General features: G+C 33.2%; 1 protein-coding gene across 1 annotated transcript; it reads left to right on the top strand.

Moving 5' to 3' along the window:
* Positions 1-5,464: 5,464 nt before the first annotated feature.
* Positions 5,465-23,460, top strand: Tdo2 (tryptophan 2,3-dioxygenase). The gene is made up of 12 exons (XM_076865032.2): positions 5,465-5,499; positions 5,692-5,797; positions 6,759-6,849; positions 9,646-9,716; positions 11,019-11,146; positions 12,381-12,567; positions 13,790-13,897; positions 16,539-16,650; positions 18,688-18,745; positions 20,984-21,063; positions 21,576-21,666; positions 23,307-23,460. The coding sequence occupies exons 1-12, from the start codon at positions 5,465-5,467 to the stop codon at positions 23,458-23,460; spliced, it is 1,221 nt and encodes a 406-aa protein (XP_076721147.2).
* Positions 23,461-25,905: the final 2,445 nt, after the last annotated feature.

The following is a 25,905-nucleotide window of genomic DNA, read 5'->3' as shown; positions in this document are numbered from 1 at the left end:
TTTGCCTCCTCTTCCTCCTCCCCCTCCTCTTGCTCCTCCCCTCCTCCTCCTCCTCCTTCTCCTTCTCTCCTCCCAACCTCTCACCTTTTGGTTGCCATGAGCTTCCAGTTTCCTCTTCCAGGCTCTTTTGCCATGATTTTCTGCCTCACTTCAGGTTCAGAAAAAAAATGGAGCCCATCAACAGTGAACTGAAAGCTCTGAAACCATGAACAAAAATAAATCTTTCCTCATTCAAGTTGTTGATGTCAGGTATTTTGGTTAAAGAGGTGAAAAGCTGACTACACAGATCTGAAAATTATGCAGACTACTATAAGAGAGTGAAGTCTTGGGTTCTCTGCTAAATACATGTGGGTATCATGCGTATTTTGTTGATTTTCTAAGGAGATAACTTATCATGGAAGCATCAAAATATGCTTTCCCCTTCCTCTTCTAAAAAAAAACTTCTCTTTTTGAGCCGTATAAAAATATGCTTGACTTTCAAGTTGCCTTTTATATTATTTTTACTGTGTGATGTTTATTATGACTGTAATAGTAATAATAGGATGAATCATATGAAATCACTGTTATTTAAACATTTTGGCCTATAAGTTATAAATTTCATATGATTCCAACAGAATGTTATGACAAGACTGAGACTTTTTCATCATTCTTCTTTTTATAATAATAAAATAATTTCTGTCTTATAATTTATAAGTTATTCATATTTTATGAAATAGTTTTATTTTGATAACAAAGATACTTTTTATTGCTTTAAAAACTTCATAATATATGATTGAAAGTTCAAGAAAACTTCATACAAATTAATTTGTATACAGTTTACTTTATGTAGATAATTTTAATAATTTCTGATTTACAAATAGTACATTCATTTTTAAAATTCTACTAAATTGAAAATGTATATGTTTTATTTATAAAATTCGTCAACCAGATGAAGAACATTATTTGTTGACAAGTTTTAAATGGCAATATAAAATGTAGGGCTTGGAAAAAATGAATGTTGATTCAAATTTTACCACAAAGTGCTCCATCAACAGCAAACAAAAGCAATTTTCATAAGCCTGTGTTTGAAATAGCTGCAATTTATATTTCAAATCTCAATGGAATTGTTTTTGTAATATTCATGGCTTTTAATAAGTTAAGAAGAAAAATACAAGTTTATCGGTAAGTATTTCTCTGAAAACACATATTCCTTAGTTCAGAGTAAGAAAAGGATCTCTTGTATTTGTATTTGTGTGTGTGTGTGTGTGTGTGTGTGTGTGTGTGTGTGTGTGGTATTTTTGCTGTGTGAGGCATATAATTTTTTTTTCTTTTTTCTTTTTCCTTTTTTGGTCCCGGTATTAAACCTAGGATTGCTTAAGCACTGAGCAATATCATCAGCTCTTTTAATTTTTTTTTTTTATTTTGAGACAGGGTCTCATTAAGTTGTTGAGGCTGGCTTTGAACTTGTGATTCTTCTGCCTCAGCTTCTTAAGCCACTGGGATTACAGGCATGTGCCACCACACCCAGCTGAATTTCTTTATATATAAGACTGCTTACGTTAACCTTATCTACACACAACTTCCAAGAATTTTTTCCCCCCTTTGGAAAACAGTAAAGAAATGGTGTGGTAATTGATCTATGGTTAGCAATGCAAGTCCTCTTCACTTGAAATCAGTATCTAAATTCTTCTTCTTCTTTTTTTTTTTTGTACTGGGTATTGAATTCAGGTATGCTCTACCACTAAGCTACATTCTCAGCCCTTTTTGTTTTTTGTTTTGTAATAATTTCACTACGTTGCCCAGGGTGGCCACAAAGTTTTCCATCCTCCTGCGTCAGCTTCCCACGGCTTTTATCTGCCTTTTCTGGAGTAGGCCATGATTATCATTGAGCAAACTGCTTGTTGGGGCTGGGGTCGTGGCTCAGCAGTAGAGCGCTCACCTAGCATGTGTGGGACACTGGGTTCAATCCTCAGCACCACATAAAAATAAAAAATAAAGATATTGTGTCCAACTAAAGCAAAATATTTAAAAAACAAAACAAAAAACATTACTTGTTAATGGCTGGTACTGGACTTTACCAAGTACGACTTTGAAAAGCTCTTACATGTATGACTAAGGTAAAACCTAACTAAGGAATTTTCATTGTCTTCAGATTCTGAGATGTGGCGTGAGACAAAAACATAACCCCACTAATAACAAGTGAGTCACTGTCCCAGGTAAACTTTGTTGAATGGCATCTATGTTCATAAATGCTTTTTTGCTTAGAAAGAACAAATGTTTTGAAGAAAAGTAACCATTCAATTCCTAAATGTATGATCTAAGTATAAATAAGTATATACCAGTTTGGCTTTCACCCAAGCAGACCCTGAGATAAGGACTTAAAGGGAGAATTTATTTAGGAGGTGATTCTGGAAAGAAATCGTGAAGGATAGGGAAGTAGAAATAGGAAGACAAGAAGGAAAAGCAAAATAAGAATAAATTTTCATGTCAATACTGTGAGCAGCTAGGAGTTCCTCAAAGATATTTGAAGGAAGGTTCTGTTATGATTTGGACATGTGGTGTTCCCCATAAGTTCCGATGTGAGACGATACAGAAACATTCAGGGGCAAATTAATTGGTTACAAGAGGCATGACCTAATCAATGGCTTAATTCACTAATATGGATTAACTGTGTGGTAACTACAGGCAGGTAGGGTATGCATGGAGGAGGTGGGTCACTGGGGTATACACTTTGTTCCTTCTGGGTGGATCTTTCTTTCTACTTCCTTGTTGCCATGTCCTGAGCATCTTTCCTCCAACACGCCCTTCCACCATGATGTTCTGCCTCACTGTGGGCCCAGAGCAATGGAATCAGCCATCTGTGGAATGACACCTCTGAAATTATGAGCCAAAATAAACTCTTCTTCCTCTATGTTGTTCCTGTCAGATCTCTTGGTGACTGTGACAAAAAGCTGACTAAAACATAGTCCTTTCAGAATTATTTCTGAAAAACAGGACACTGGATTATTTATCCACCGGACTGCTCCTCTGGGCAGGCTTCTGGGACTGTTGTGACCTGTTGAGTAGGAAAAATTTGGACAACTGGGTTGGTGGGGTTGCATTTTAGCAGTTATAATCATCAGGGGTAGATGAAAGAAGAAAATGTACCTAATACAATAGATTACAAATGATGTTTTGTAGAAACAAATATTGTGATGGCTAAAAAAAAAAAAAAGTAGCTTTTCCAAATTCCTATTTACATTCCAATTTAGCCCCAAGACCAGTTTCTGTTAATTCTTCTCTGCTCTATTCTCATGAGCTTACTTCTGTTCTATAGCATAGCCTTAAGAAATCACAAGGAAAAAAAACATGAGATGAACATTTTGGTTTTAATGGGCTTAATTTATTTTTCATATTCTTTTGATACTTTTACTGCATATCTGAGGAAAAAAAGTTATTTTATCTCTTACCTTTTCAGTGGTTTTACTTCTGAAACAAATTAGATGGTTTCTGGGGACCATTTGAGCCCAGAATTCATTGTGATTTGCATTCTTCAAGCTACATCATCAACCAGTCTTGCTTCTAGCGTATTATTTCCATAATCCATCTGTATACAGAGTTAGTGCATGTGGATATATTATAAAAAGTTTAGAAGATTACTGGAGATCATTGCCTCTACTCATATTTTCTTTGGGTTTGTTAGAATGTCTGAGGTTTCTCATTAGATTTGCTTCTTTGAGTTAAAGTGCATTTTCACAATGTCTGTGGAAGATATCCATTATAGGGGCCAAGGGTGTAGCTCAGTGTAGAGAGCTTGCCTAGCAGGTACAGGACTCTGGGTTCAATCTCCAGAAATAAAGAAAAAAATCAGTATATGAAATGTACTTGGAACAGTAGATATTATTGTTTAAAGAAGTTTTAAACATGATCATGAAGAAAAATCTCCCAATTTGAGGTACACATCAGATTGACAAATTGGGTTCCAACTAAAAAAACTTCCGTATTGCCTAGATAATTACCAGAATATAACCAATCATAAATTTGATAATGCTTGCAATGACAAAAATTAACAGAAGTGCATGTGCTGGAGAGGCTGTCTTTGTAGTTATAAAAGCACACCACTAAACTAATAACACTTGGGAGATGCAAGTAGAAATCTACTTTATAAAAAGGCAAATTATTTTTTTTTCCTAGAATATCCATTTCTTTCTAATTTATAGGGGAAAAGCCAATTTCCTTATTAGTTTCACCAGTATGTTTACCAATAGGGGAAGAGCACTTCTCAGCTCAAAAGGCTTAAGGAGAGTGCAACAAATTATTTAGCTCTGTTCTTTAAAAGCTCATACCTACTTGCAAAACCAAATGGAGAAAGAGGGACAATCAGATATTCTCTGCTTTCAAAAACTGTGGCCCAGGACACCAGAAAAAGGAACAGTGACTCCATCCCTTTCCCATGTAAGGTCCTGTCCCATGTGCAATCAATTACCCGGGTCTGAAAATCCCAAAGGAATTATGACTGGTGTAGGATATGATTTTGATGATTTCCTGCTTCTCTTACCTATCATTTTAGGGAGGGGGGAGTAAATAGGAAGTGCTGTCTCCGAGGACAGTTCTTAGTGAGCAGCCAAGGCAGGCTAAGGTCAAGGCTAAGAGATTCTGCCCTGATGGGAGAGTCCCTGCAGCAATTCTTTCGAGCTTTTACAAAAACAAAGTAAAAAAGACAAACAGGATGAAATTTAGCTCATTGTTTCTAGAAAGCATTTTTTTTTTATTGCTGACATTGTTTCAAATTGTGGACCCACAGCTATTATTGTTTTTAAATTCTCTACAGACAATGTGTCCTAATGTGGATGACTCCTATTACCTGTCATTGGTGTGTCAGGATGAAGCAATCCACTTCAATTACAGTGCAATGTGTTGAGAGCTTAACTGCTCCTGATTATTAGAGGAGATTTTGGCCAGGATAACTCTGATAATAAATGCAAGTGAGCTCTGAGCAGGCACTAGCCTCTGTTGTAGAGTGCTTTCTTTTCCCCAGAGACATTCAAATTCAGTTATTGGCTTAAGATTCGAAAGTATAAGCAAATATGAGAGAATAAATAAATACTTGTTTCTTTTTTATAATCTGATCATCATTGCAAACCCTAACACTACACCAAATTGTTACTTGAAACTGAATGAATGTTTTTTTTTTTTAATTGGACTATTGATTTATTTAAATTTATTTTTTTCACTTTGAAAATAAAAGCAGAACTTAGCAAATCAGGTGGTTAAGTTTGGCAGAATAGCTGCTGTACTAGCAAACAAATTGTGCCCAATAAAAATTCACTCTGAATTTCCCTCTCTGTACCAGTAGAAATGAGAAACTAGCTGGGAATATAAGAAGAATGCTGATTGGCTGGGTCACAGTAAGCAGGATGCATAAAAGGCAGCTGTATAACATCTGGGTAGGTCAATGATAGGGTCCATCTAGACTCAACTCCCTGCTCCTCAGTGTCTTTTTAACATGAGTGGGTGCCCATTTTTAGGAAACAACTTTGGGTGAGTATTGACCTGTATTCTAAGCGGAGTTTAGCTCTTACAGGTGCCAGGTATGATCATTTTTAATCTCTGAATTTAAAGAGCATTGAAAATTATCACCTTTCTTAAATTAGAAGTTTAATCACTCAATTATTAGTTAACTGTGTTTTCTCAAGCTCTGTTTTTTTTTCTCCTCGTTTATTAAATCCGCAGATATGCTTTTAAAAATCTATCTATAGAAGGCAGTGAAGAAGACAAATCACAAGCTGGTATTAATAAAGCCAGCAAAGGAGGTCTCGTTTATGGGGACTACCTGCAGGTAAGCGGCAGGGTCCTAATGATATTTCACTTCCAGTGTTAGTTTCTAAATTCTGCTATATGACTTTGTTTTTAATGCATCATCAATAGACCAGACTTAAAGATACCTTCTTTTCATGAAAATTTATGCTTTTTCAATTTCTGATTGGAAAAAAAAAAAAAAAGAGATTCTAGATGAAAAGTCACCTCTCTGATAGAGGTGTAGTAAAAAGCACAGAATCCAGAATCTGGGCAGAAGAGTATAAAAGATAAATTGCAGTTTAGATAACAGGCAGACATTGCACAATGTAGATAAATAAGACGTGGTCAATGAATCCCAACCTAGGTAACTGGAAGTGCATCTCAAAAATGAACTATTTTTATAAACGTTCTTCATAAAGGAGAAATATAAAGGGCAGTGAGAATCTTCTTGAAATCATTAGTAAATAAAAGAGAAATCTCAAGCCTCAACAAGTGAGGTATGTGGATATTCTGAGCTAAATTTCATCCTGTTTGTCTTTTTTACTTTTTTTTTTTAGAAGCAAAAATAAGGGACTTTGATGCTTTCATCAATGGGCTTCTAAGGATGAACTGATAAAGAATGTTAAGACCTTCACAGACCAGGCTCTTTAGTAGAATAAAAGAACAAAGGACTGGAAGATGTAGTCATCTAAGCCAATTGTCAAGCTTTTGTCACACTCCCATCATAGACAGGCAAGATGAGACTTCTCAGTGATGTTATTGCACTTGTTATGACAAAGTTCGACCAAATCAAATTTTTCTAAGGACAAAACCCCCAAATTCAACTCACTTTTTATGATGAAACTTCCTACATTCATTTTTTGAAAGAAACTAGATTGGTTTCTGAGAATCTGGGACTTTGGGGACCTTTTCCAGAGTTATACTCTACTTCTTATGAAAATTGATTAAAAAGACTCAAGTTCTGTAATTTTAAAATCAGTCTTCCTATTTTTCATTTAAAGTTGGATAAAGTTTTGAATGCACAAGAACTTCAAAGTGAAATAAAAGGAAATAAAATCCACGATGAACATCTTTTTATCATAACTCATCAAGGTAAGTTGCAAAGGGTTGGACAATAACTATTTGTTGGGCATTTATTATTGAAAATGAGGACAGCTACCATCTTTTATCTAGAAGATGGTGAAAGATCAAGGAGTTGTTTTTGTTATTGGTGCTTGAAAATATTTGGCTGACAGATTAATTCTCATAGTATCCTTTTGGGGCATCACAATAATCATTTTTATGTCCCTTCACTGCTAATTGGGTCAAATAGGACTTCAGTTTTATCCTTAACTCCAAGGGGACTTTTCATCGCTTGGAATTTCACAAAGAATTTACAAGTTAAGATGGTACAATTTCTTGATTTGTAACATTAAAAATCTACTTTCAAGAAATAAATCATTCAAATTTATTGTAGATTTACATAATTTTAGAAAAATCTGGTACTGGGCAAAAATGTGAATCTATTATCAAATGTGTTTATCCTTTCTGTATTCCCAGTTTCTGAGCAGCAGTTTTAAGGAGTTATAGACTTTCTAAATTTGGAAGTTCCCTGCACTCTGAAATTGTGTGCAAATTTCCATGAATATGTATCTTAAAGAGTTCTATAACCCAAGATATCACGAACACTTGCTCTATGATTGTCAGTGCCATTATAGTCCTGTATCAACCAGGACGCAGTAACTTATGCTTGTCCATGTCCTGTTTCTACACATCTTCCCCTTTCCTACCAATTCTTTCTCTCAAATGGGTGCTTGCTTCACTGGCCATTTAAATGGCAAACTCTGCCAAGTAAAGAAACTAAAGATGTAAAATAGTTGGTTTTATGTATTTTTATCCTGTTTTTATATGTGTGTTTTCACTAGCTGCTTATCCTAACACAAAATCAATAGGAAGCCAGGCATGGTGGTCCATACCTGTAATCCCAGTGACTTGGGAGTCTGAGGCAGGAGGATTGCAAGTTTGAGGCCAGCCTCAACAACTCAGGAAGAGACTCAGTAACGTTGTGAGATCCTGTCTCAAAATTTAAAAATAAAAATACAAAGAGCTGGAAATATAGCTTACAAGTAAAGAGCCCCTGGGTTTGATCCCCAATACAAAAGGGGGGAAAATCAACGAGAGAAGAATCATGGCATAGTAGCACAAACTTGGAATTCAGAATCTATTTAGAACACTATCTCTACTATTATATGACCTTAATCAAGTTGCTTTGGTCTGAGAACCTCTTTTCCCCCATTGTAAAATGGAGAGAATAATTGTATGTTCCCACTTATAGAGATTCTAGGAAAATGAAATAGATAATATTCATTAAGCAATTAGCCTGAGTTATAGCACATAATTAGCATGCAATGAATGGTGGCTATCACTATTTGAAAGGGAAACTTTCCTTCCATACTTTAGTGCATAGGAAGTAGGTTATGGTAATAGCCACCTGAAAGGTGAGACCTGCAAAAGGGATACAGAAGATAAATAATCTTATCAATAAATATTTTCTCTTTACCCAAACATGAAAATAAGATCCCCCATATCTCCTTAAACATAGATTGAGATTATAATTGGATTTTCTCATTATCATAGAAACATAGCTCTTATCCATATGATAGAGCTAAACAGAATGCACCAGAGACATCTCGGATGATTGACTTCAGTGGTCACTAATTATTACATTGACTTATTATTTAATTGATTTATTTGTTAGACAATTACCCAGTGCTTATATTATGTCAAACACTGTGCTAAGTACTGAGAAAATATATTAGATGAATATGACAAAATCTGTAGTTTATAGGTACTTAGAGTATTATGGGTAGGATAAGTTAATGGAGAGAACCATTTTTGCTGACCCTGGATAGTATAGTAACACAAGGGAATAAAAATGTCTCCCATTTCCATCATGTTACTACAACCCTTAATATTTTGAAACATAGGCTTCTATGTGTAGGTGGTTAACTGATCATTGTACAAGTGAGTCAACTGAAGTTAAAGAAAATTAAGATTTCCACCCCACTTACAATTGGTAGTAACTTCCAATGCATTGATTCTAACTGTGCTTCTTCCAATGTGCCTTGCTCTATCATTTTTCTTTAATGACAATTTTATTTTTGATGGCTCCATGTGAAAGGGGAAAACATAGTCATTCAGAAGGTCCTGCTTAAATCCTCCAACAGAGATACTTTGACAGAATTCTGGCTTAAGCAAATGAGTTTGATCAGAGAAGATGTACTGGCAATGATGAATCAATTGCTGTGAAGTTGCCCCTGGATTAACTTTAGGACTAACATAAAGCTTTGTCATTATTGTTTTACCACAAATATCTTGTGACTTTTCCATTTGTCCTGTGCTTATGAATTGCTAGATTTTTTTTTTTTGCAAATAAACAAAACTGCATTTTAAGTAACTCAACCTTAAGTTTTTGATCTTACTATCCTACACTATTTCATTTAATTAATTAATTAGTTAATTAATTTAATTAATACATTTATTAATTTCTCACCTTGTAATTGAAGTTGAGTATCACTGCTCTTTCCCTGCATGTCTGCGGCTTCCACATAAGAAGTGAGAATTAGGTTACATGCTACGTCCTAAAAGACCTACACAATATTTTTGTTAAGAGGAACTAGTGTAATAATAATAAATATAAAGTATATAAGTAAAAGGCCTGACATATTAAAACAATCAATAAATAGAGGCTATTATAATGTTAACACTAATATTTATAGCCTAAATGGGTCTTGATATTGATTGGTTTTAAAGTTATATTTTCATTTCGTTTCAATATGTTAAATATCTTTTATATACTTATCATTCAAGAGTCTCTTGTAATTTTCAAATTGAGATTTTTTTTAACAGCGTATGAACTCTGGTTTAAGCAAATCCTTTGGGAATTAGATTCTGTTCGAGAGATCTTTCAGAATGGCCATGTAAGTTATGACATGATATTGTTTTCATATATTCTTTGGAAAAATGTAGAAATTATTAATGTGAAAAACTTAATACCAAATATTGAAACCTTGATGATTTATTTATTTTTTAAAAACACAGTTTAGACAGTATTTTTCCCCCAGAGGAGACACTTTAGATATATTTCCCTGTGTCATTGCTTTAAGATTCAAATTTCAGTTTCTAGTGCTTAGAACTCACTAGTTTTCTCTTGAAAGCTGGAGGGAATAAAAAGAAATTACAAATAAGCAGAAAAGAGCAAAAAAAAAAAAACTCATACATAATTTTACACAAAGCTGACTAATATAATAATAATTTTTTCTATTTTTTTTCCAGAACAATTAAGATTATATGGTGGGGCTGGGGTGGTGGCTCAGTGGTAGAGCCCTTGCCTAGCATGCATGAGGCACTGGGTTCGATCCTTGACACCACATAAAAACAAACTAATGTATCCACCTAAAACTAAAGATACATAAATAAATAAATATTTTTTTTAAAAAAAGATTATATGTTTTTCTGAAAAAAAAAAAAAAAAACAACAATTAAGTTTCAAAGTGATGGCAGATGACCAGCCTAACTAATAGAGATCCTTTAATTAGTAGGCAGTGGGTTTGTATTCTAATGCATAGCAGCTGTGGGAAGGTAGGAGCAATAATGAGGAAAGTGGAAAAGACAGAGGAGCAGGAAGCAGAGGAAGAGCAGGAAGAAGGTAAAAGGAAAAAGAGGAGGAAGAGTAGTGGGAAGAAAATGACAAGGAGAACAAAACGAGTGAGAGGCTGGCAGGGCAGTGCTTCAGGGGAAGGCAGAAGTTCCAAGCACAGTTTCCCATGTTCTCAAGCCCTTTCCGCATAGTGTCCAGTGACAGGAAAGACAGCACACATACCAGACAGCACCCTCTCACGGATACCAGTGCCATTCCCAGTTTTATCTTTGGCAACTTCTGCTTTCTCTGAAGAGCAGATTTATTCACATGTTCCTTAATCCTTTCCTAGAAGTCCGCACTGACCTTTCTTCTTTGAAGCAAAAATAAAAGAGAAACTTGTTTTGGAATCAGTGGGAGTCGTATTCCAGAATTTATTTCTACTTTACTTCCATGTACTTTCTGTTTATTCTAAAGAAATAAAAAGAAAATTCTGATCTTGCAGAATTTCTATTAGTTCAACATATATTCTGGCAAATTTTAGTTCTAACATTCTTCTTTAATATCTACATAAAATTAATAGGACGCATCGTCATTTAACTCTACTCTGCATCTTCTCAGAGTTTTACATCTTCACCTCCAGGTCAGGGATGAAAGGAACATGCTCAAGGTTGTGACCCGGATGCACCGAGTGGTGGTCATCCTCAAGCTCCTGGTGCAGCAGTTTTCTGTCCTGGAAACAATGACAGCCTTGGACTTCAATGACTTCAGGTGTGCACCTGTGGGATTTAGAAAACAACATAGTGGGGTTTATGTGACATGAGGAACCTGTTCTGCTGACACTTTAAGGATTTTCAGACCTTTAATCACAAAGCATTTGGAAAATTATTAAAATATTTTATGACTCATTTTTTACTTGTGAAAATAATATGATCAATTGGTTTCAATTTAACATTGTGTGCCATATTTTTTTCCTGAAAATCATTTTAGACGATTTAATAAATGGCTAAAATAGTTAAAAAATATGTATAATTAATTTAAAAATCAAAATCTGAAAATACAAGAAACAGTAGTGATATATATAAAAACATGTCAATTAAAGTGTCATAACTTATGTATTGAGCCACAAATTTTAGCTCAAAAATTTCAGGCAATTATAGTTGTGTGTGTGCATATATGTATGCTTTTTCTCGCCAAAATTAGAAAATATTTCTCCAGAAATTTACTTTGAGTGCATTATATCTTGTAATGTGCAATGTCCCAAACATATTTGACAATCAAAGGAGCAGTGGTAGAATTCTTTGTGATAGATTAAAAATTTTATTTTCAACATCAATTAGGTGAAGGACATTTATAAGGATATAAGAGTTTGGGGGTGATTTTTAGGGAGTTAGTTGTCACATTTTTATATTACCTATTTTGTACTAGGCTGTATCTTATTTCTTTAATGTCCATTATCACACTGATGCTTACAATAGTACTAGAAAACAAGATGAATGATAATATCCAATAATGTAACTCATAGAAGGGATTAAATAATACTTGTAAAACATCTTTTAGCATTGTAGAATAAAACAGTTGCCTATGGTCTACCTATTTTAGAAAAAATTAGCAAACACATACATGCACACACACAATTACTAGTATATATGTACATACGCACACAGACATATATATGCACATGTATACATACATATATATAGATACATGTGTATATAGTATTCAATATATTTATGTAAATTTATATAATATATAGTATCATATATTCCAAACTATATATTATACATAGTGAAATATATCTGATATTTCACAAATCTACAATCTGTCTGACTTCAAATTGATTGACAGCTCATTTTCCTTATTTCAATAATGGCCCAATCATAGGTACAATTCCAGGTGGTTCATGTGTCTGCTCTTGGTATTATGCTGACAGTCCCTCACAACAGAAGAAACCATTGCAGTGATTTATACTGCTAACCCATTTCCCTTCTGCATTTATTCTCAGAGAGTACTTATCTCCAGCATCAGGCTTCCAGAGTTTCCAGTTCCGACTATTAGAAAACAAGATTGGTGTTCTTCAGAGTATGAGAGTTCCTTACAATAGAAGACATTACCGTGATAACTTTAAAGGAGAAGACAATGAACTGCTGCTTAAGTCTGAGCAGGAGAAAACACTTCTGAAGCTCGTGGAGGTACAGGCTCATATACTGCTTGTAAAGTTTAATTCAATGCATCTAATTGATTTAGTGTCTGCCACATCAGAATTTTAAAATTCATATCAAATAGGGATACAATTGTGGTATATAAGGAAAGAATAAAATTTCCCAAAATGCTAAACTTCTAAATTCAATTTATTATAATTTTGAAAATATCAATACCTTTTTGGGAAATCCAGAAATTTTTAAAATCAAGTGTATGTATGTTAATATTTAATAACCTCATGTTATTAAAACAATACCTTTAAACATCCTTGCTGAGCAACTTTTAATCAGCTGATTTTTAGACTGGGTATGAAGAATTGTTCAATAAATTTTATTCTAAAATATAATGTAATAGGAAATTTCCATTTCTTAATTAAGTTTAATTACCAAGAACATACTCTTCAGAATTTTTTCCCTTCATATCCAAATTCCCTAGGGATATCTATACCTAGTCTTCAGAAATTATTAATTTGATTTTTCATAAGTAAATTACTAAATAAGAATTGTACTATTTTGAATTCTTTCACAAAGCCTTTTACTTTGCAAATTAAACTTTTCTCTTAGTGAATTATACTCTCCTTATTTATCCCCTGGATGTTATAAATGTGTCTAGATTACTACATTTCTATATATTATGATATAATGGCTTATAAAGATGGGGAGAAATTAAATCACAAAGCTATTTTCAAAATTAAATGTAGCTTAAATGATAACTCACAGGTGTGCAAAAATTCATTTTTACTTTTAGATTACGAAGTCTTGTGAAATATAAAAATGATTGGATGTTTTTTTAAAGTTGCTAAGTATACTATAGTCCCGAAATGAAAAGAGATCATGTCCTTATGCTTTCTTCAGTTCCTAAAACATAAACTGCTTTTTTATATAAACCAGAATATATCACTAAAACAATGTTTAGATATGTTCATGGATTTCTAGCAGAATATTGTGACTTTTGTAATAAGGTATTTCTTAAAAAAAAGAGTCGATATTATTAATGATGATTGCCTTAACGATTAAGAAAATGAAATATATCAATTGCTGTTTCCTAAGAGAAGAAATTGGAGAGCAAGGAAAATATTTACAAATAAATTTGTGGCATGTTTTTTTTAATTATGAATATTTCTTGTTTTAATTTTATAAATGATAGTTACAATGTATTTTAATTATTTTAAATTTTATTGTGTATTAACCTAAAAAATAATATTTACTTAAGGCATGGCTAGAAAGAACACCTGGTTTAGAGCCACTTGGATTTAACTTCTGGGGAAAGCTTGAAAAAAATATCATCAAAGGCCTAGAAGAGGAATTTATAAAAATTCAGGTATTTATGATGCCATAAATATAAACACAGCTAATATAAATTTACTATAGAAGGAGAATTAAGAGTTTAATTTTTTCTTGCTATTTCCTTAAGTTTTCATTTTTTTTCTTTCACAACTGTATCTTCTGGGCTATATTACATGATTAATTAAATTTTCTTCATATGCAATATAAATCCACTAAATAAAGACACTAAAATTTTGTGTGTGGTGAAAAGCTGAGTTTAGTAGATTTTTTCAATTTCAATTGAAAATTCCAAATTATGATTAATTCTAGGCACAACTAATCACACAAAGAAGTAGTCAACCAAATATATTTAGCCATTTAACTTTAAATTTTTCTTATAATTTGCCATGTTCTTTCTTTTGACCAGAAATAATTATTTCTGCTTTAAAAATACTGTTGATTCCTCATTTCCCTCAAGTTGCAAATCTCTCATCCTCTTTTCATGACTAAATTTCTTAAATGAGTTATTTAAATTCTCTATCTTGATAGATTGTATCAGAATAGTTCTTAAAAAGTGAACTTTGAAGTCATACTGCATGGGTTCAAATTCCACCTCCACTGTGGAACTGTGTGATAGTAAACACGTTACATAACCTCTCTTTGCTTCAGTTCTTATTAGTAAAATAGAGGAGTCTACCTCACAGAATTATTGTGGGCATTCCATTAGATTGACATTTGTAAAGCATTTAGAACAATAGTTAATTCCTTACCTCCCACTTAACTCTCAACCTACACCTCATCATTCACAAATGGCGTCCATGTAAATAAATCCAATAGCCATTTTTAACATTGATTTTATTTAGCATCCCAACAACACTCAATATCAATGACTATTTATTATCATGAAATAATAATTAAAATAAAATTGAATAAAATAAAATAGTATTTTAATAAATATTGTTTCCATCCTTATTTTTTTCCTTTTCTTTGCTTACTCATATTTTTTTTTTTTTTCACAGAGCAATAAATGCTGGGGTTTTGAACACATTGTCTTAGATCCTTTTTGTTCTATCACTGTATTCTTTCATTAGAAGATCTCTTTTATATCCATGGTTTTAATATCTTTTTATTTACCAATGATTATCTTTTTTACAAATCAAAAAAATATTGAACATTTATCTCTGGTTTGGATATCTCCTTAGACTTCAGATCATACATTTACAATTCTATTTTATATTTCTTCCTGGTCCTCTTAGAAACACACCAATAAAAGAAAACTTAGAAAATTGTCCCTTCCATCCATTCTCATACTAATGAGATCCTCTCAAAGTTAATCTCATATAAAACATGTAATTATCAATAGTCAACTTCGAGTGATCCTTGTGCCCAACCCCCTGAGCCACTTCTTTAAGCTATTACCAAATTCTACTAATTTTGTCTTCTGCATGACTCTCAATATTTCTCTTTCACCTACCACCATCACTCAAGCAAAAATTGCCATTGGTTTTTACCTGGACTGAGGGGGTAGTATCTCAGCTGTCCTGTCTACCTTCTCAGTATGGCTCCACTCCAGTTTATTTTTGATGCTACAGCCTGAGAACATTTTTGAAATGTACAACTGATCACATCTCCCAATTGCTTAAAGATTTTTTGTGTTTCCCCATTATTTTTAGAATAAAGATAAAAATCCTTAATGTCATCTACAAGACTTTCATGATCTCACTTGGTCTAACCACACTGAGCTTATTCCACTAGCATAGTCTATTTCTTTGTCTTTACACAATATTTTTGTATGTTATTCTCTGAGTTTAGAATATTCTTCACCAGGTAACTCTGTGCCATCTTTTGGGTCTTGGCTCAAGGAAGACTGACTTAGGAAAGCCTTCCCTAATCTCCTTACTATGGTTACTATGGCACTAATGTACTACATAGCACTATTCATGGTTGCAATTTTATGCTTGGGTAATTGTTCATACCAGATAAGGGGTGTGAGATTAGGGAACTCAATTTTTTGCTCACAATTATTATCTCTATTAACTTCACATAAACATTTACTGCATCAATGAATAATTAATTGACAATAATACCCAGGCAGCCTCTTTTAGCACACTGTGTATTTGTTCTGATGAAGAGAAGATTATTATATTAGCTTGTTCACCCCCTTTGGTTAATTGAGTTTTAAGCAGAACATGTGCAGTGGTCAGAAAAGTTAATTTTACTTTAAAAAACCAATAGATATCAAATGAATAAAAACATATCTAAATTATATATACAGAATGCAATACTGGATATAGCATGTCAATGGAGTTCATGTTTTACTGCACAAGAACTCTGAACTTTTTCTTAAGCACAATTATTTTAGTTTTATTATAAATAATTGCTATTTAAAATTCAATCATCATTGATCACTTGTTTCTGCAATTTTGTCATCTTGGTCCATTTTCATGATATTTATGAATAATAAATATACAATTTCAGATTTTTACATCATTTAAACTTAAATAAACACATAGAACTAGTGCATGTGTTAAAGGTCCCTTTTCATAAGAAATAATTTCCAAATTGTAATATAAAATGACAATATAAATATCCCAAGTATAGTTTTTTCTGAATCTGACAGAATATTTCTCCTACGTGAAGTTGGCTTAAAAAGAAATTTATTCTTAGAGAGTATTAATGTAGTATTTTCCCTGAAGGCTAAAGAAGAGTCTGAAGAAAAAGAGGAACAGATGGCTGAATTTCAGAAACAGAAAGAGGTGTTACTGTCCTTATTTGATGAGAAACGTCATGAACATCTCCTTAGTAAAGGTGGGTATTTTTTTCCCTCCTAAGGTTCCTTTTCCTGGAATGTATAAGTGTATACAATATAATTTTAGAAGACTAGGAAACTTTACTTGGGGAACTTAGAATGAAAATTGCTATTCTACTTATTGGAAATTATAGGAACAAGAATTGGGTAATGTTGTCACTCATGGTTCTATGTTAACATATTTCTATGCCCAGTGTTCAAAGATACTAGCAACATTTTCCAGTATATGCTATACATCAGGGATAGCAAGGAAAGTTTAAAGTATTTTTTTCCAAGTAGCTCACAGCCTAAAAGGGAAAGAAAGAAAGAAAAATCATTGCAATTGTACATACTTTGGTAGAGATAAGAGGACACGAGAGCTACTCAGAGTATGAGGATGACTTGGCAGAGATGTTTTCCAAGATGATTTTTGGTGCAATTTATATTCTGCTATAATTTACTGAAACAAATTGACCAGTAAAATCAGTATCCTCATTACTCAATTTTTTCTTGTATTTGTTTCAGTCTATTGTGTTCATTGAATTTTTATTGTCAAGTACCTAAAAACTCAAACCTCAAAACTAGAAATACACAGTAGAGCCGCACGCAGTGGTACATGCATATAATCCCAGTACCTCTGGAGTCTGAGGCACAATGATTATGACTTCAAAGCCATCCTCAGCAAAAGTGAGGTGCTAAGCAACTCAGTGAGACCCTGTCTCTAAATAAAATAGAAAATAGAGCTGGGGATGTGGCTCTTTAGTTCAGTGCCCCTGACTTTAATCCCTAGTATGAAAAAAAAAAAGAGTAGAATGAATCTGACATGACTTTCATATGTATGTATACACACACACACACACACACACACACCACAATGAATCTCTATATCATGTCCAATCACAAGAAGACTGGGATCCTAATAAGAATAAATGTACTTCATGTTTGTATGAATATGTCAAAATAGATTCTACTGTCTTAAATGACTAAAAAAAAAAGAAATAGGCAGAATAGATACAACTTTGAATTTTTTTAGTACAAGGCATAGCAGTGTGTGAAAATAATTTTTCGAAGGTGTAAAGTTGTTATCCTCAGTGTTCTCACAAACCTTGGTAAAATGTGGAAAATTTTTTTCTATAATGTAGTTAGGAGTGAAGCCTTGTATAAAGACACAGATGCTTTGATGTGGTTGTTATACTCCTTAAAGCTAAGGAAACTGCTTTTTAAGTGAAATGGAGAAAAACACTTTAAAATGAAGACAGGAAAGTTCTTGTTTAATTTTTTGAAAGGCAATAACCATACTATTTCACATGGAAAATTCATTTTTCATGGAAGTTAAGTAATTTCTTTCATACCAGGTTTTCCTGACATGACATTGAAAGATTATGAGATGGACCAAATTATGCTATGTGTATGTATAAATATATACAATGAATTCCACTTTTTAAAAAAATTTTAGTTATAGATGGACATAGTACCTTTATTTTATTTGTTTATTTTTTTAATGTGGTGTTGAAGATCGAACCCAGTGCCTCACACATACTAGGCAAGTGTTCAATCACTGAGCCACAACTCCAGCCCAAATTCCACTTTTAAGTATAACTGCAATATACCTATTTCAAACACACACAAAAAACAATAAATAAATAGAAGGAAGGCCAGTAGAGTAGTGAAAGGGGTTCAGGGATAGAGAGTAGGGAGGGAAGGGGAAACAATGGGAAATGAAATGGAACAAATTGTGTTATATGCATTTATCAGTGTGTCAAAATGAACCTGACTATAATATATAACTATAATGAACTAATAAAATGTATAAATGTGTGTGTATTGTATGTGTACAATCTTTAGTTTGCCTTTTAGAATTCAATATTCAAACAATTTTTTGAATGATAATGTTTTCAAATTCAAGCAAGGGATGAAATGTTTAAGCTAAAACTTACAATGTTTTCTAATAGCATATCAACCATTTTAAAAAACTAATTTCATTATCTAAGGTAATAACACCATATTAATATGACTGCCCTAAACTACCATTTAAATTACAATTGTGTATCTTGCAGGTGAAAGACGACTGTCATACAAAGCTCTCCAGGGAGCATTGATGATATATTTTTACAGGTAAAGACAAATTAATAGCTTATATATTATAATTATAGTTTAATACAGTAATTTAATTTTTGAAGAAAACAGAAAATCATTAAATTCTATTTTTAAATTTTTACATTTAAATGGCAAGGAATAAAATTATAACTTTATCTCTGTAGCAGGTCTCTTTCTTTCTCTCTCAAAGTATTTTATGTTATTAATTCTCCTAACAGGCTAAAATTCAATTTTTCTGAGAAACTCAGTTACAAAATATATTCTATCATTAAATAGTGTTGCTTGGTTATTTCTGTTTTATAAAATGAAAAAGAATTAATGAAAACATTAATTTAACCATTATTCTACTTATTCAACAATTTCAGATAATTTTTTAACTGTCTAAAATGTTTTAAGTGTTCCTTCAATGTCCACATATTCCTTCATGTGTGTGAAGTTTCCATTCGAATCATCCATGTCAAAAACAGGGTAACATGCTAGCAAAAAGGATTCCAATACTTATATTTTCAGGATGTTTTGCCACCTCATATTTTTAATTTTTCTTTTAGAAGTAGGGATAAAATAAAAGACCTCATTCATGCTAGGCAAATACTCTCCCACTCAGCTATTTTCTCAGTCTATTTTATTTTCTATTTCGAGAGGATCTCACTGAGTTGCCCAAGGTGGACTTGACCTTGGCATTCTCCTGCTTCAGCCTCCTGGGTACTTGGGATGACTGGCATGCTCCACCATGCCTGGCTCTTTTAATTTTTAATATCCTCACAAATCTGTTTCTTCAGAGTGTCAGCATAAACAAAACCTTTAAGTTCTTTTCCTAAACTGGAAATACATATATACCATTGAAACTTAGATGTCCTAAGGAAAAAATGCTCTGAGAAAGTTGAAGGATTAGGTGAAAATGGGAAAACAAATATAGGAAATAAAAAGCATTTGTGTGTGTGTGTGTGTGTGTGTGTGTGTGTTTTGTGTGTATGTGTTTCCTAGAAGCTTTTGACCTGTATTAGCTGGGAAATATGACATAGTATAAATATGTTTCTTTTAATTAGAATCTATATTCTTCCTGGTTGTTTTGTGTATACTTCTGGAACTTTCTAGATTTCAAAGAAATACTGCAAAGTGAGTATTGTTATTTCCATTTTTGAGATGAAGAAACAGAAACCAAGAGAATAATCCAAAAATGCTATGGACCCTGTTAGACAAATGTAACATTGCTGCCAGAGCCAACTTTTTTTTTTCAACATTAAATTCAGAATGTATTTATACATTAATGGCTTAAAATACAATCCACATGGTTTTATTGTTCCCTTTGAAAACTTTTGGTATATAACATTTTTTTTATTATTTTTTTATTGGTTATTCAAAACATTACAAAGATTTCAGAATCACATCGGTTACACATCCACATTTTTACATAATACCATAATAGTAACTGTTGTATTCTGCTACCTTTCCTATCCTCTACTATCCCCCCTCCCCTCCCCTCCCATCTTCTCTCTCTACCCCATCTACTGTAATTCATTTCTCTCCTTATTTTTTTCCCATTCCCCTCACAAACTCTTATATGTAATTTTGTATAACAATGAGGGTCTCCTTCCATTTCCAAGCAATTTCCCTTTTCTCTCCCTTTCGCTCCCACTTCATGACTCTGCTTAATGTTAATCTTTTCCTCCTGCTCTTCCTCCCTGCTCTGTTCTTGGTTGCTCTCATTATATCAAAGAAGACATTTGGCATTTGTTTTTTAGGGATTGGCTAGCTTCACTTAGCATAATCTGCTCTAGTGCCATCCATTTCCCTGCAAATTCCATGATTTTGTCATTTCTTAGTGCTGCGTAGTACTCCATTGTGTATAAATGCCACATTTTTTTTATCCATTCATCTATTGAGGGGCATCGGGGTTGGTTCCACAGTCTAGCTATTGTGAATTGTGCTGCTATGAACATCGATGTGGCAGTATCCCTGTAGTACGCTCTTTTGAGGTCTTCAGGGAATAGTCCGAGAAGGGCAATAGCTGGGTCAAATGGTGGTTCCATTCCCAGCTTTCCCAGGAATCTCCACACTGCTTTCCATATTGGCCTCACCATTTTGCAGTCCCACCAGCAATGTATAAGAGTACCCTTTTCCCCACATCCTCGCCAGCACTTGTTATTGTTCGACTTCATAATGGCTGCCAATCTTACTGGAGTGAGATAAAACTCATACATTCTTAAGCCACTGAATTTTCTTGAATAGATATCTTCTTGTTATTTTCCCCTTTAGGGAAGAGCCTAGATTCCAGGTTCCTTTTCAGCTGTTGACTTTCCTTATGGACATAGATAGTCTCATGACCAAATGGAGATGTAAGTCCTTCTTCTATTCCCCAATTCATTCTGATTGGTTACTCAATGTTTTTGAGGGTTCACAAAAAGTGTTTCAATTTTATAATCAGAAAGAAAAAAAGTGAAGTTTAGTTCAAATAAAATATTTTAATATTTAACAGTAATATGCTTATCTTTATGTCAATGCTATTTTAAAATATAATTTTAATTATCTTTATTTTTGAGTGAAAATAGAGACCCATAAGGCAAAATTGGTATAGATTCATGAAAGTCGTTATGTGGTCTTGCCCTTTGTATTCTTTTCACAAGCTAACCATAATGATGGATGGAGTGAAATGCATGTAGCCTAAACTATGTGGGGTGCTAGGCAACCTTACTGTTTCTCTGGTTCCCACAGGTGAACCTCCCATATGGCTAAGTGATTACAAGTGAAAGCCTTTCCTCAGAAATAATCATTACCAACACTTGTTTTGAGAACATGGTGAACTAATGGCAGAAAAACATACATGGAGTAAATTTGTGTGTTTGCCTAGATAACCATGTGTGCGTGGTGCACAGAATGCTGGGCAGCAAAGCTGGCACTGGGGGTTCCTCGGGCTATCAGTACCTGCGCTCAACCGTGAGGTGAGTGGGCCTAGGGGGTTCTTCTCATCTGGTGGAAGTCACCAATCCTTTGTTTCTCCATATCTATGCCCATTATCTAGGAAAAGTCATTTGTATTTGTTCCTGTCTAAACTGCTAAAAACACATTTGTAGTTAGATGATTATATTCCTACTGATCCTTTGAATGTAATTGTATAAAATCCTCGATTATGAAGCTTCACTCATTTGGTCCAGTGATGAAAAGGAGCGTTGTTACCCATGGCTGCATGATTAGTGAGAACATAAAAGAATTAATAGTCTTTTTGTCCAGGAAGAAAAGTCTTCAATTCATTCTAGCTCAAGCTTTAACTACACTAAAACTTTCATCACTAACTCCTCTAATATTTTCTTGGTCAGATAAATAACACAGCTAGACTAGTTCCTTGTTTCCTAATATGACTCTGTTTTATATTGTGAAGCTACTTTCAGCTACTCCAGAGAGTTCTTTTTCCAGTCTTTATAGAGAAAGAGGTCAATATTTATTGAGGTCTTAAAACACATTGAGCAGGTTTTAGGACAATTGCCTTCTTATTTTATTTAATATGCTCATTATTATAGATAGATGTATACACAGGCAGACACACCTAAAAATGAGGAAACATAGCTCCGTGGAAAAGAAGGATCAGCTCAATAAGTTAGACATTCACATTTTTGTCCCTGCATTTTTTATAGTACGTTGCTTTTAACCCTAATGTTACTACCTGATTGGCTGATTTATAAAATGCACAGGTTGAAACTGTGATTATACATTTTATATATTTTCACTTTCCATGGGAATAACTTCTGTATGCGTGAAATACTAGTTGTCTATAGAAAATTAGCACACACATCAGTGGGTGCTGGGAATAATGAACACAAATAGTAGTATTTCTAGTGTGTTATCTTCAAAAAGTGTGTTATCTTCAAAAACTTCAAAAAGACCTGGCCAAACCAAGGGATTGTGTTTTTCATTTTACAGTTAGTAACTGGAACACTGATGTTTAAACACCAAGTCCAAGGCCCAATGGGTTGGGGTGACAGAACCAGAATTCAAACCCATGTTTATTTTAATTCAAAGCAAATATCTTTGTCTATACAAGTCCAACCATTAAAATAGTTCACTAAAGAATGCAAAAGCAATTTTAACATAAAAACCACTTTTACAGACATTTATAATCAATCCAAGAAAATGTTTAGTTTATTACTCTCTTCATGGCAGTTACATGGTGGCTCCTTTTGCAGTTGGGAAATAATCTTCCATGAACAACCAAGAATGCATGCTTTTAAATACATCACTTTGTGTACCATCCTTTAAAATTAGGAAATAAGAACACACCCTTGTCCTTATAATGGTAGCATGAAAGTAATGACTCCAGGTTTTCATCTGTATCACTCTGGGCTTAATCTACTGAATTTATAATATTGTTTATGAAAAAAATCTTTAGATACGATTTTTAAACTAGGTGATCTTAACACTAAATGCTACATAATAACTAATATGATACATATGACATATACAACATGCAATATGTAGTGAATATTAACTGCTTAATGGAAATTATTTGAGGAAAGAAATTTGGGGGTAAAATTTTTAAATATTTCATAACAAAAAATCTGACACATCTACACATATGTTTTTTCAGTGACAGGTACAAGGTGTTTGTGGATTTATTTAATCTTTCAACCTATCTGGTTCCCCGACATTGGATACCAAAGATGAACCCAATCATTCATAAATTCCTTTACACAGCTGAATACTGTGACAGCTCTTACTTCAGCAGTGATGAATCAGATTAAAGTCATCTAAAAATCACTGAATAATTTTATCAGTCTATATTTTATTTTCTAAATTTTCATGAGCACAAAGAGTCTTTCTAATGTAATATTTTTGTATACATAGTTTTACAGCATGGTGTTTTGATTGAATTCTTGTAAAAACTTTATTACTTCATGTTTGTAATTATATGACTTAACCATTAAAATGAGAAATAATTGAGTTAAATTATAATATTGTACACAGGGTGTTTTCCTATTAAAAATTCAGTTTCTCTTGATACTTTCCTTGATGTAATCACTGAATGTCATCATTCTCTGTTTACCTCATACTTCATAACTTGTAAATAAGCTTTTCCTGATATTTTATGCAATAAGTGTCATTCTGTATAAAATAAATTCAAACAAAATTTCAAAAATAATAAATTTAGTCTTTCATCGTGTATTATTTTTGAAACATTGTTTTCCTTAGCATTCTTGATGACCAATGACAGACATTTACCTGACACTTGTCTAGAGGGGATCCATTGGACAATTAGTCCATTTACTCACAGAATAAGAGTCTGGAACTGGATTCATTTTCTGTCATGGGATATTCCTGGAGACCTTGGGGACTCTTTGTCTCTTCTCTGTGGATGTTAGCTCTAGTCTTTCCTGTTGGAGACCACTTCCTTCCTCAGGCTGTGTTCCAACTCTTAACCATTTGGACCACAACAGAGCAAAAGTGTACCTTTCCCCAGCTCCAGGGCCCACGGTGTGGGAGATAGAGTCAACTTTAATATACAGCAAAATGTTCTCCCAAAGAAGAATGCTCTTTCCAGAAGAAAAGAGATATAAACAGACTAAACAATGACCTCATTCAAATCTAATTCAAAATATTAAATGAATCATTTAGATCATATATGTTTTCATTTTCCTTTTAAAATTTTATTCAAATATTGGCAGTATTCAGTTAAATTTATGTTATGGGAAGTAGTACATAATTTTATCAAAGGAGTCTAAAATGTACATCAGCCAGGCACAGTGGCACACGCCTGTAAACCCAGCAGCTCTGGAGGCTGAGACAGTAGAATTGCAAGTTCAAAGCTAGCCTCAGCAACAGTGAGGTGCTAAGGAACTCAGTTCCTATCATGTGATATTCCTGGAAACCTTCAGGTAAATAAAATTCAAAATAGGGCTGGGGTTGTGGCTCAGTGGTTGAGTGCCTCTGAGTTTAATTCCTGGTACCAAAAAATAAAAAATAAAATGTATATCAATTTTAATGTACATGGATTATCTCTAGCAAGAGCAAGCAGTAATTCTTGATGAAATAGAACTATTCTTTGATCTCAATTACAAGATTTTTTTCTTAAAAGGATCATATCCTTTAGTTTGTCTTTAAATTATTTATTAATTTGACCATACCATGAGTTCTGCATCTGCAGATATAAGCAACTGCAGTTTGAAAATATAAAAATATTTTTCATCTGTATTGAACACGTATAGTTCTTCTGTTGTCATCATTCCTCAAACAATATAGTATGACAACTATTTGCATACCTTTTACCTTGTACAAGATACTGGGGTAATAAAGTGTGTTATGGATCTATGCCTAATAACAAGAACTATCAAAATGCTCTTCCAGGACCACCATCTCTCATGAAATGTTATCATAACTCTGTACAAAAGTACTTCTGTGAGGACATTTGCACAGTAACTGCCTGTTAACCTCGGACTGATGCCTCCTTTGTTACTGACTCTGGTATTCAAGGATAATTGTTTCAAAGCAATTTAATCTTCTTCCTTTTACCTCTAAAAACCCTTGTTTTCCTTTGCCCCTGAAGATATGCTCACACATCTGGCCATTACAATTTCCATTCCTGAACAAATTCATTATCTTTGAAGAATCTCTTTCTGCTTGTTATTTCAGGCTGACAGTAGACTACTGAAAAATGGTGTTAAGAGATTTTAAAAGACCATTTCTTTCACAAAGGACAACAGAAATGGAGAGGTGACAGAGGAGGAAATGATGGGTTTCCAAAGTGTAGTTTACTTGATTGAATATGTAGGATTTCTTTTAAATTTATTGATTTGGTGATTACACAGTAGCGATACCCTTGACCAAAACTCCAGGAAAAGGAGTTTTTTGGTTGTTTTATTTATTTATTTATTTATTTATTTATTTACTGACAGGGAGGATGGAGTTTTGGAGGCACTGAGGTTAAAGTTGTTTATGGAGAAAACCAAAAATTGGATATATGTCTTTGGAGTTCGGAAAATTGTGTCTGAATGTAAAGCACATTAATACTACATTGACAAAATGTTAGCCATACACTTAAGAAAATATCTTTTTAACCCAAGATCAAAAATATTAGCTTATTTTTTTATAAATGTTATCAAATTCCAGAACAGCTGAGAAGTATTAGTCATTTTGAAATTTAAAAATCCCTTAGTATTTGAAAAACAATATTAGCAAAGCATTTATATTAT

The sequence above is a fragment of the Callospermophilus lateralis genome, chromosome 8 (genome assembly GCF_048772815.1).
Source record: "Callospermophilus lateralis isolate mCalLat2 chromosome 8, mCalLat2.hap1, whole genome shotgun sequence".
Lineage (NCBI taxonomy): Eukaryota > Metazoa > Chordata > Mammalia > Rodentia > Sciuridae > Callospermophilus > Callospermophilus lateralis.
The sequence above is the reverse complement of the archived record's forward strand: the minus strand, read 5'-3'. Positions and strand labels throughout refer to the sequence as shown.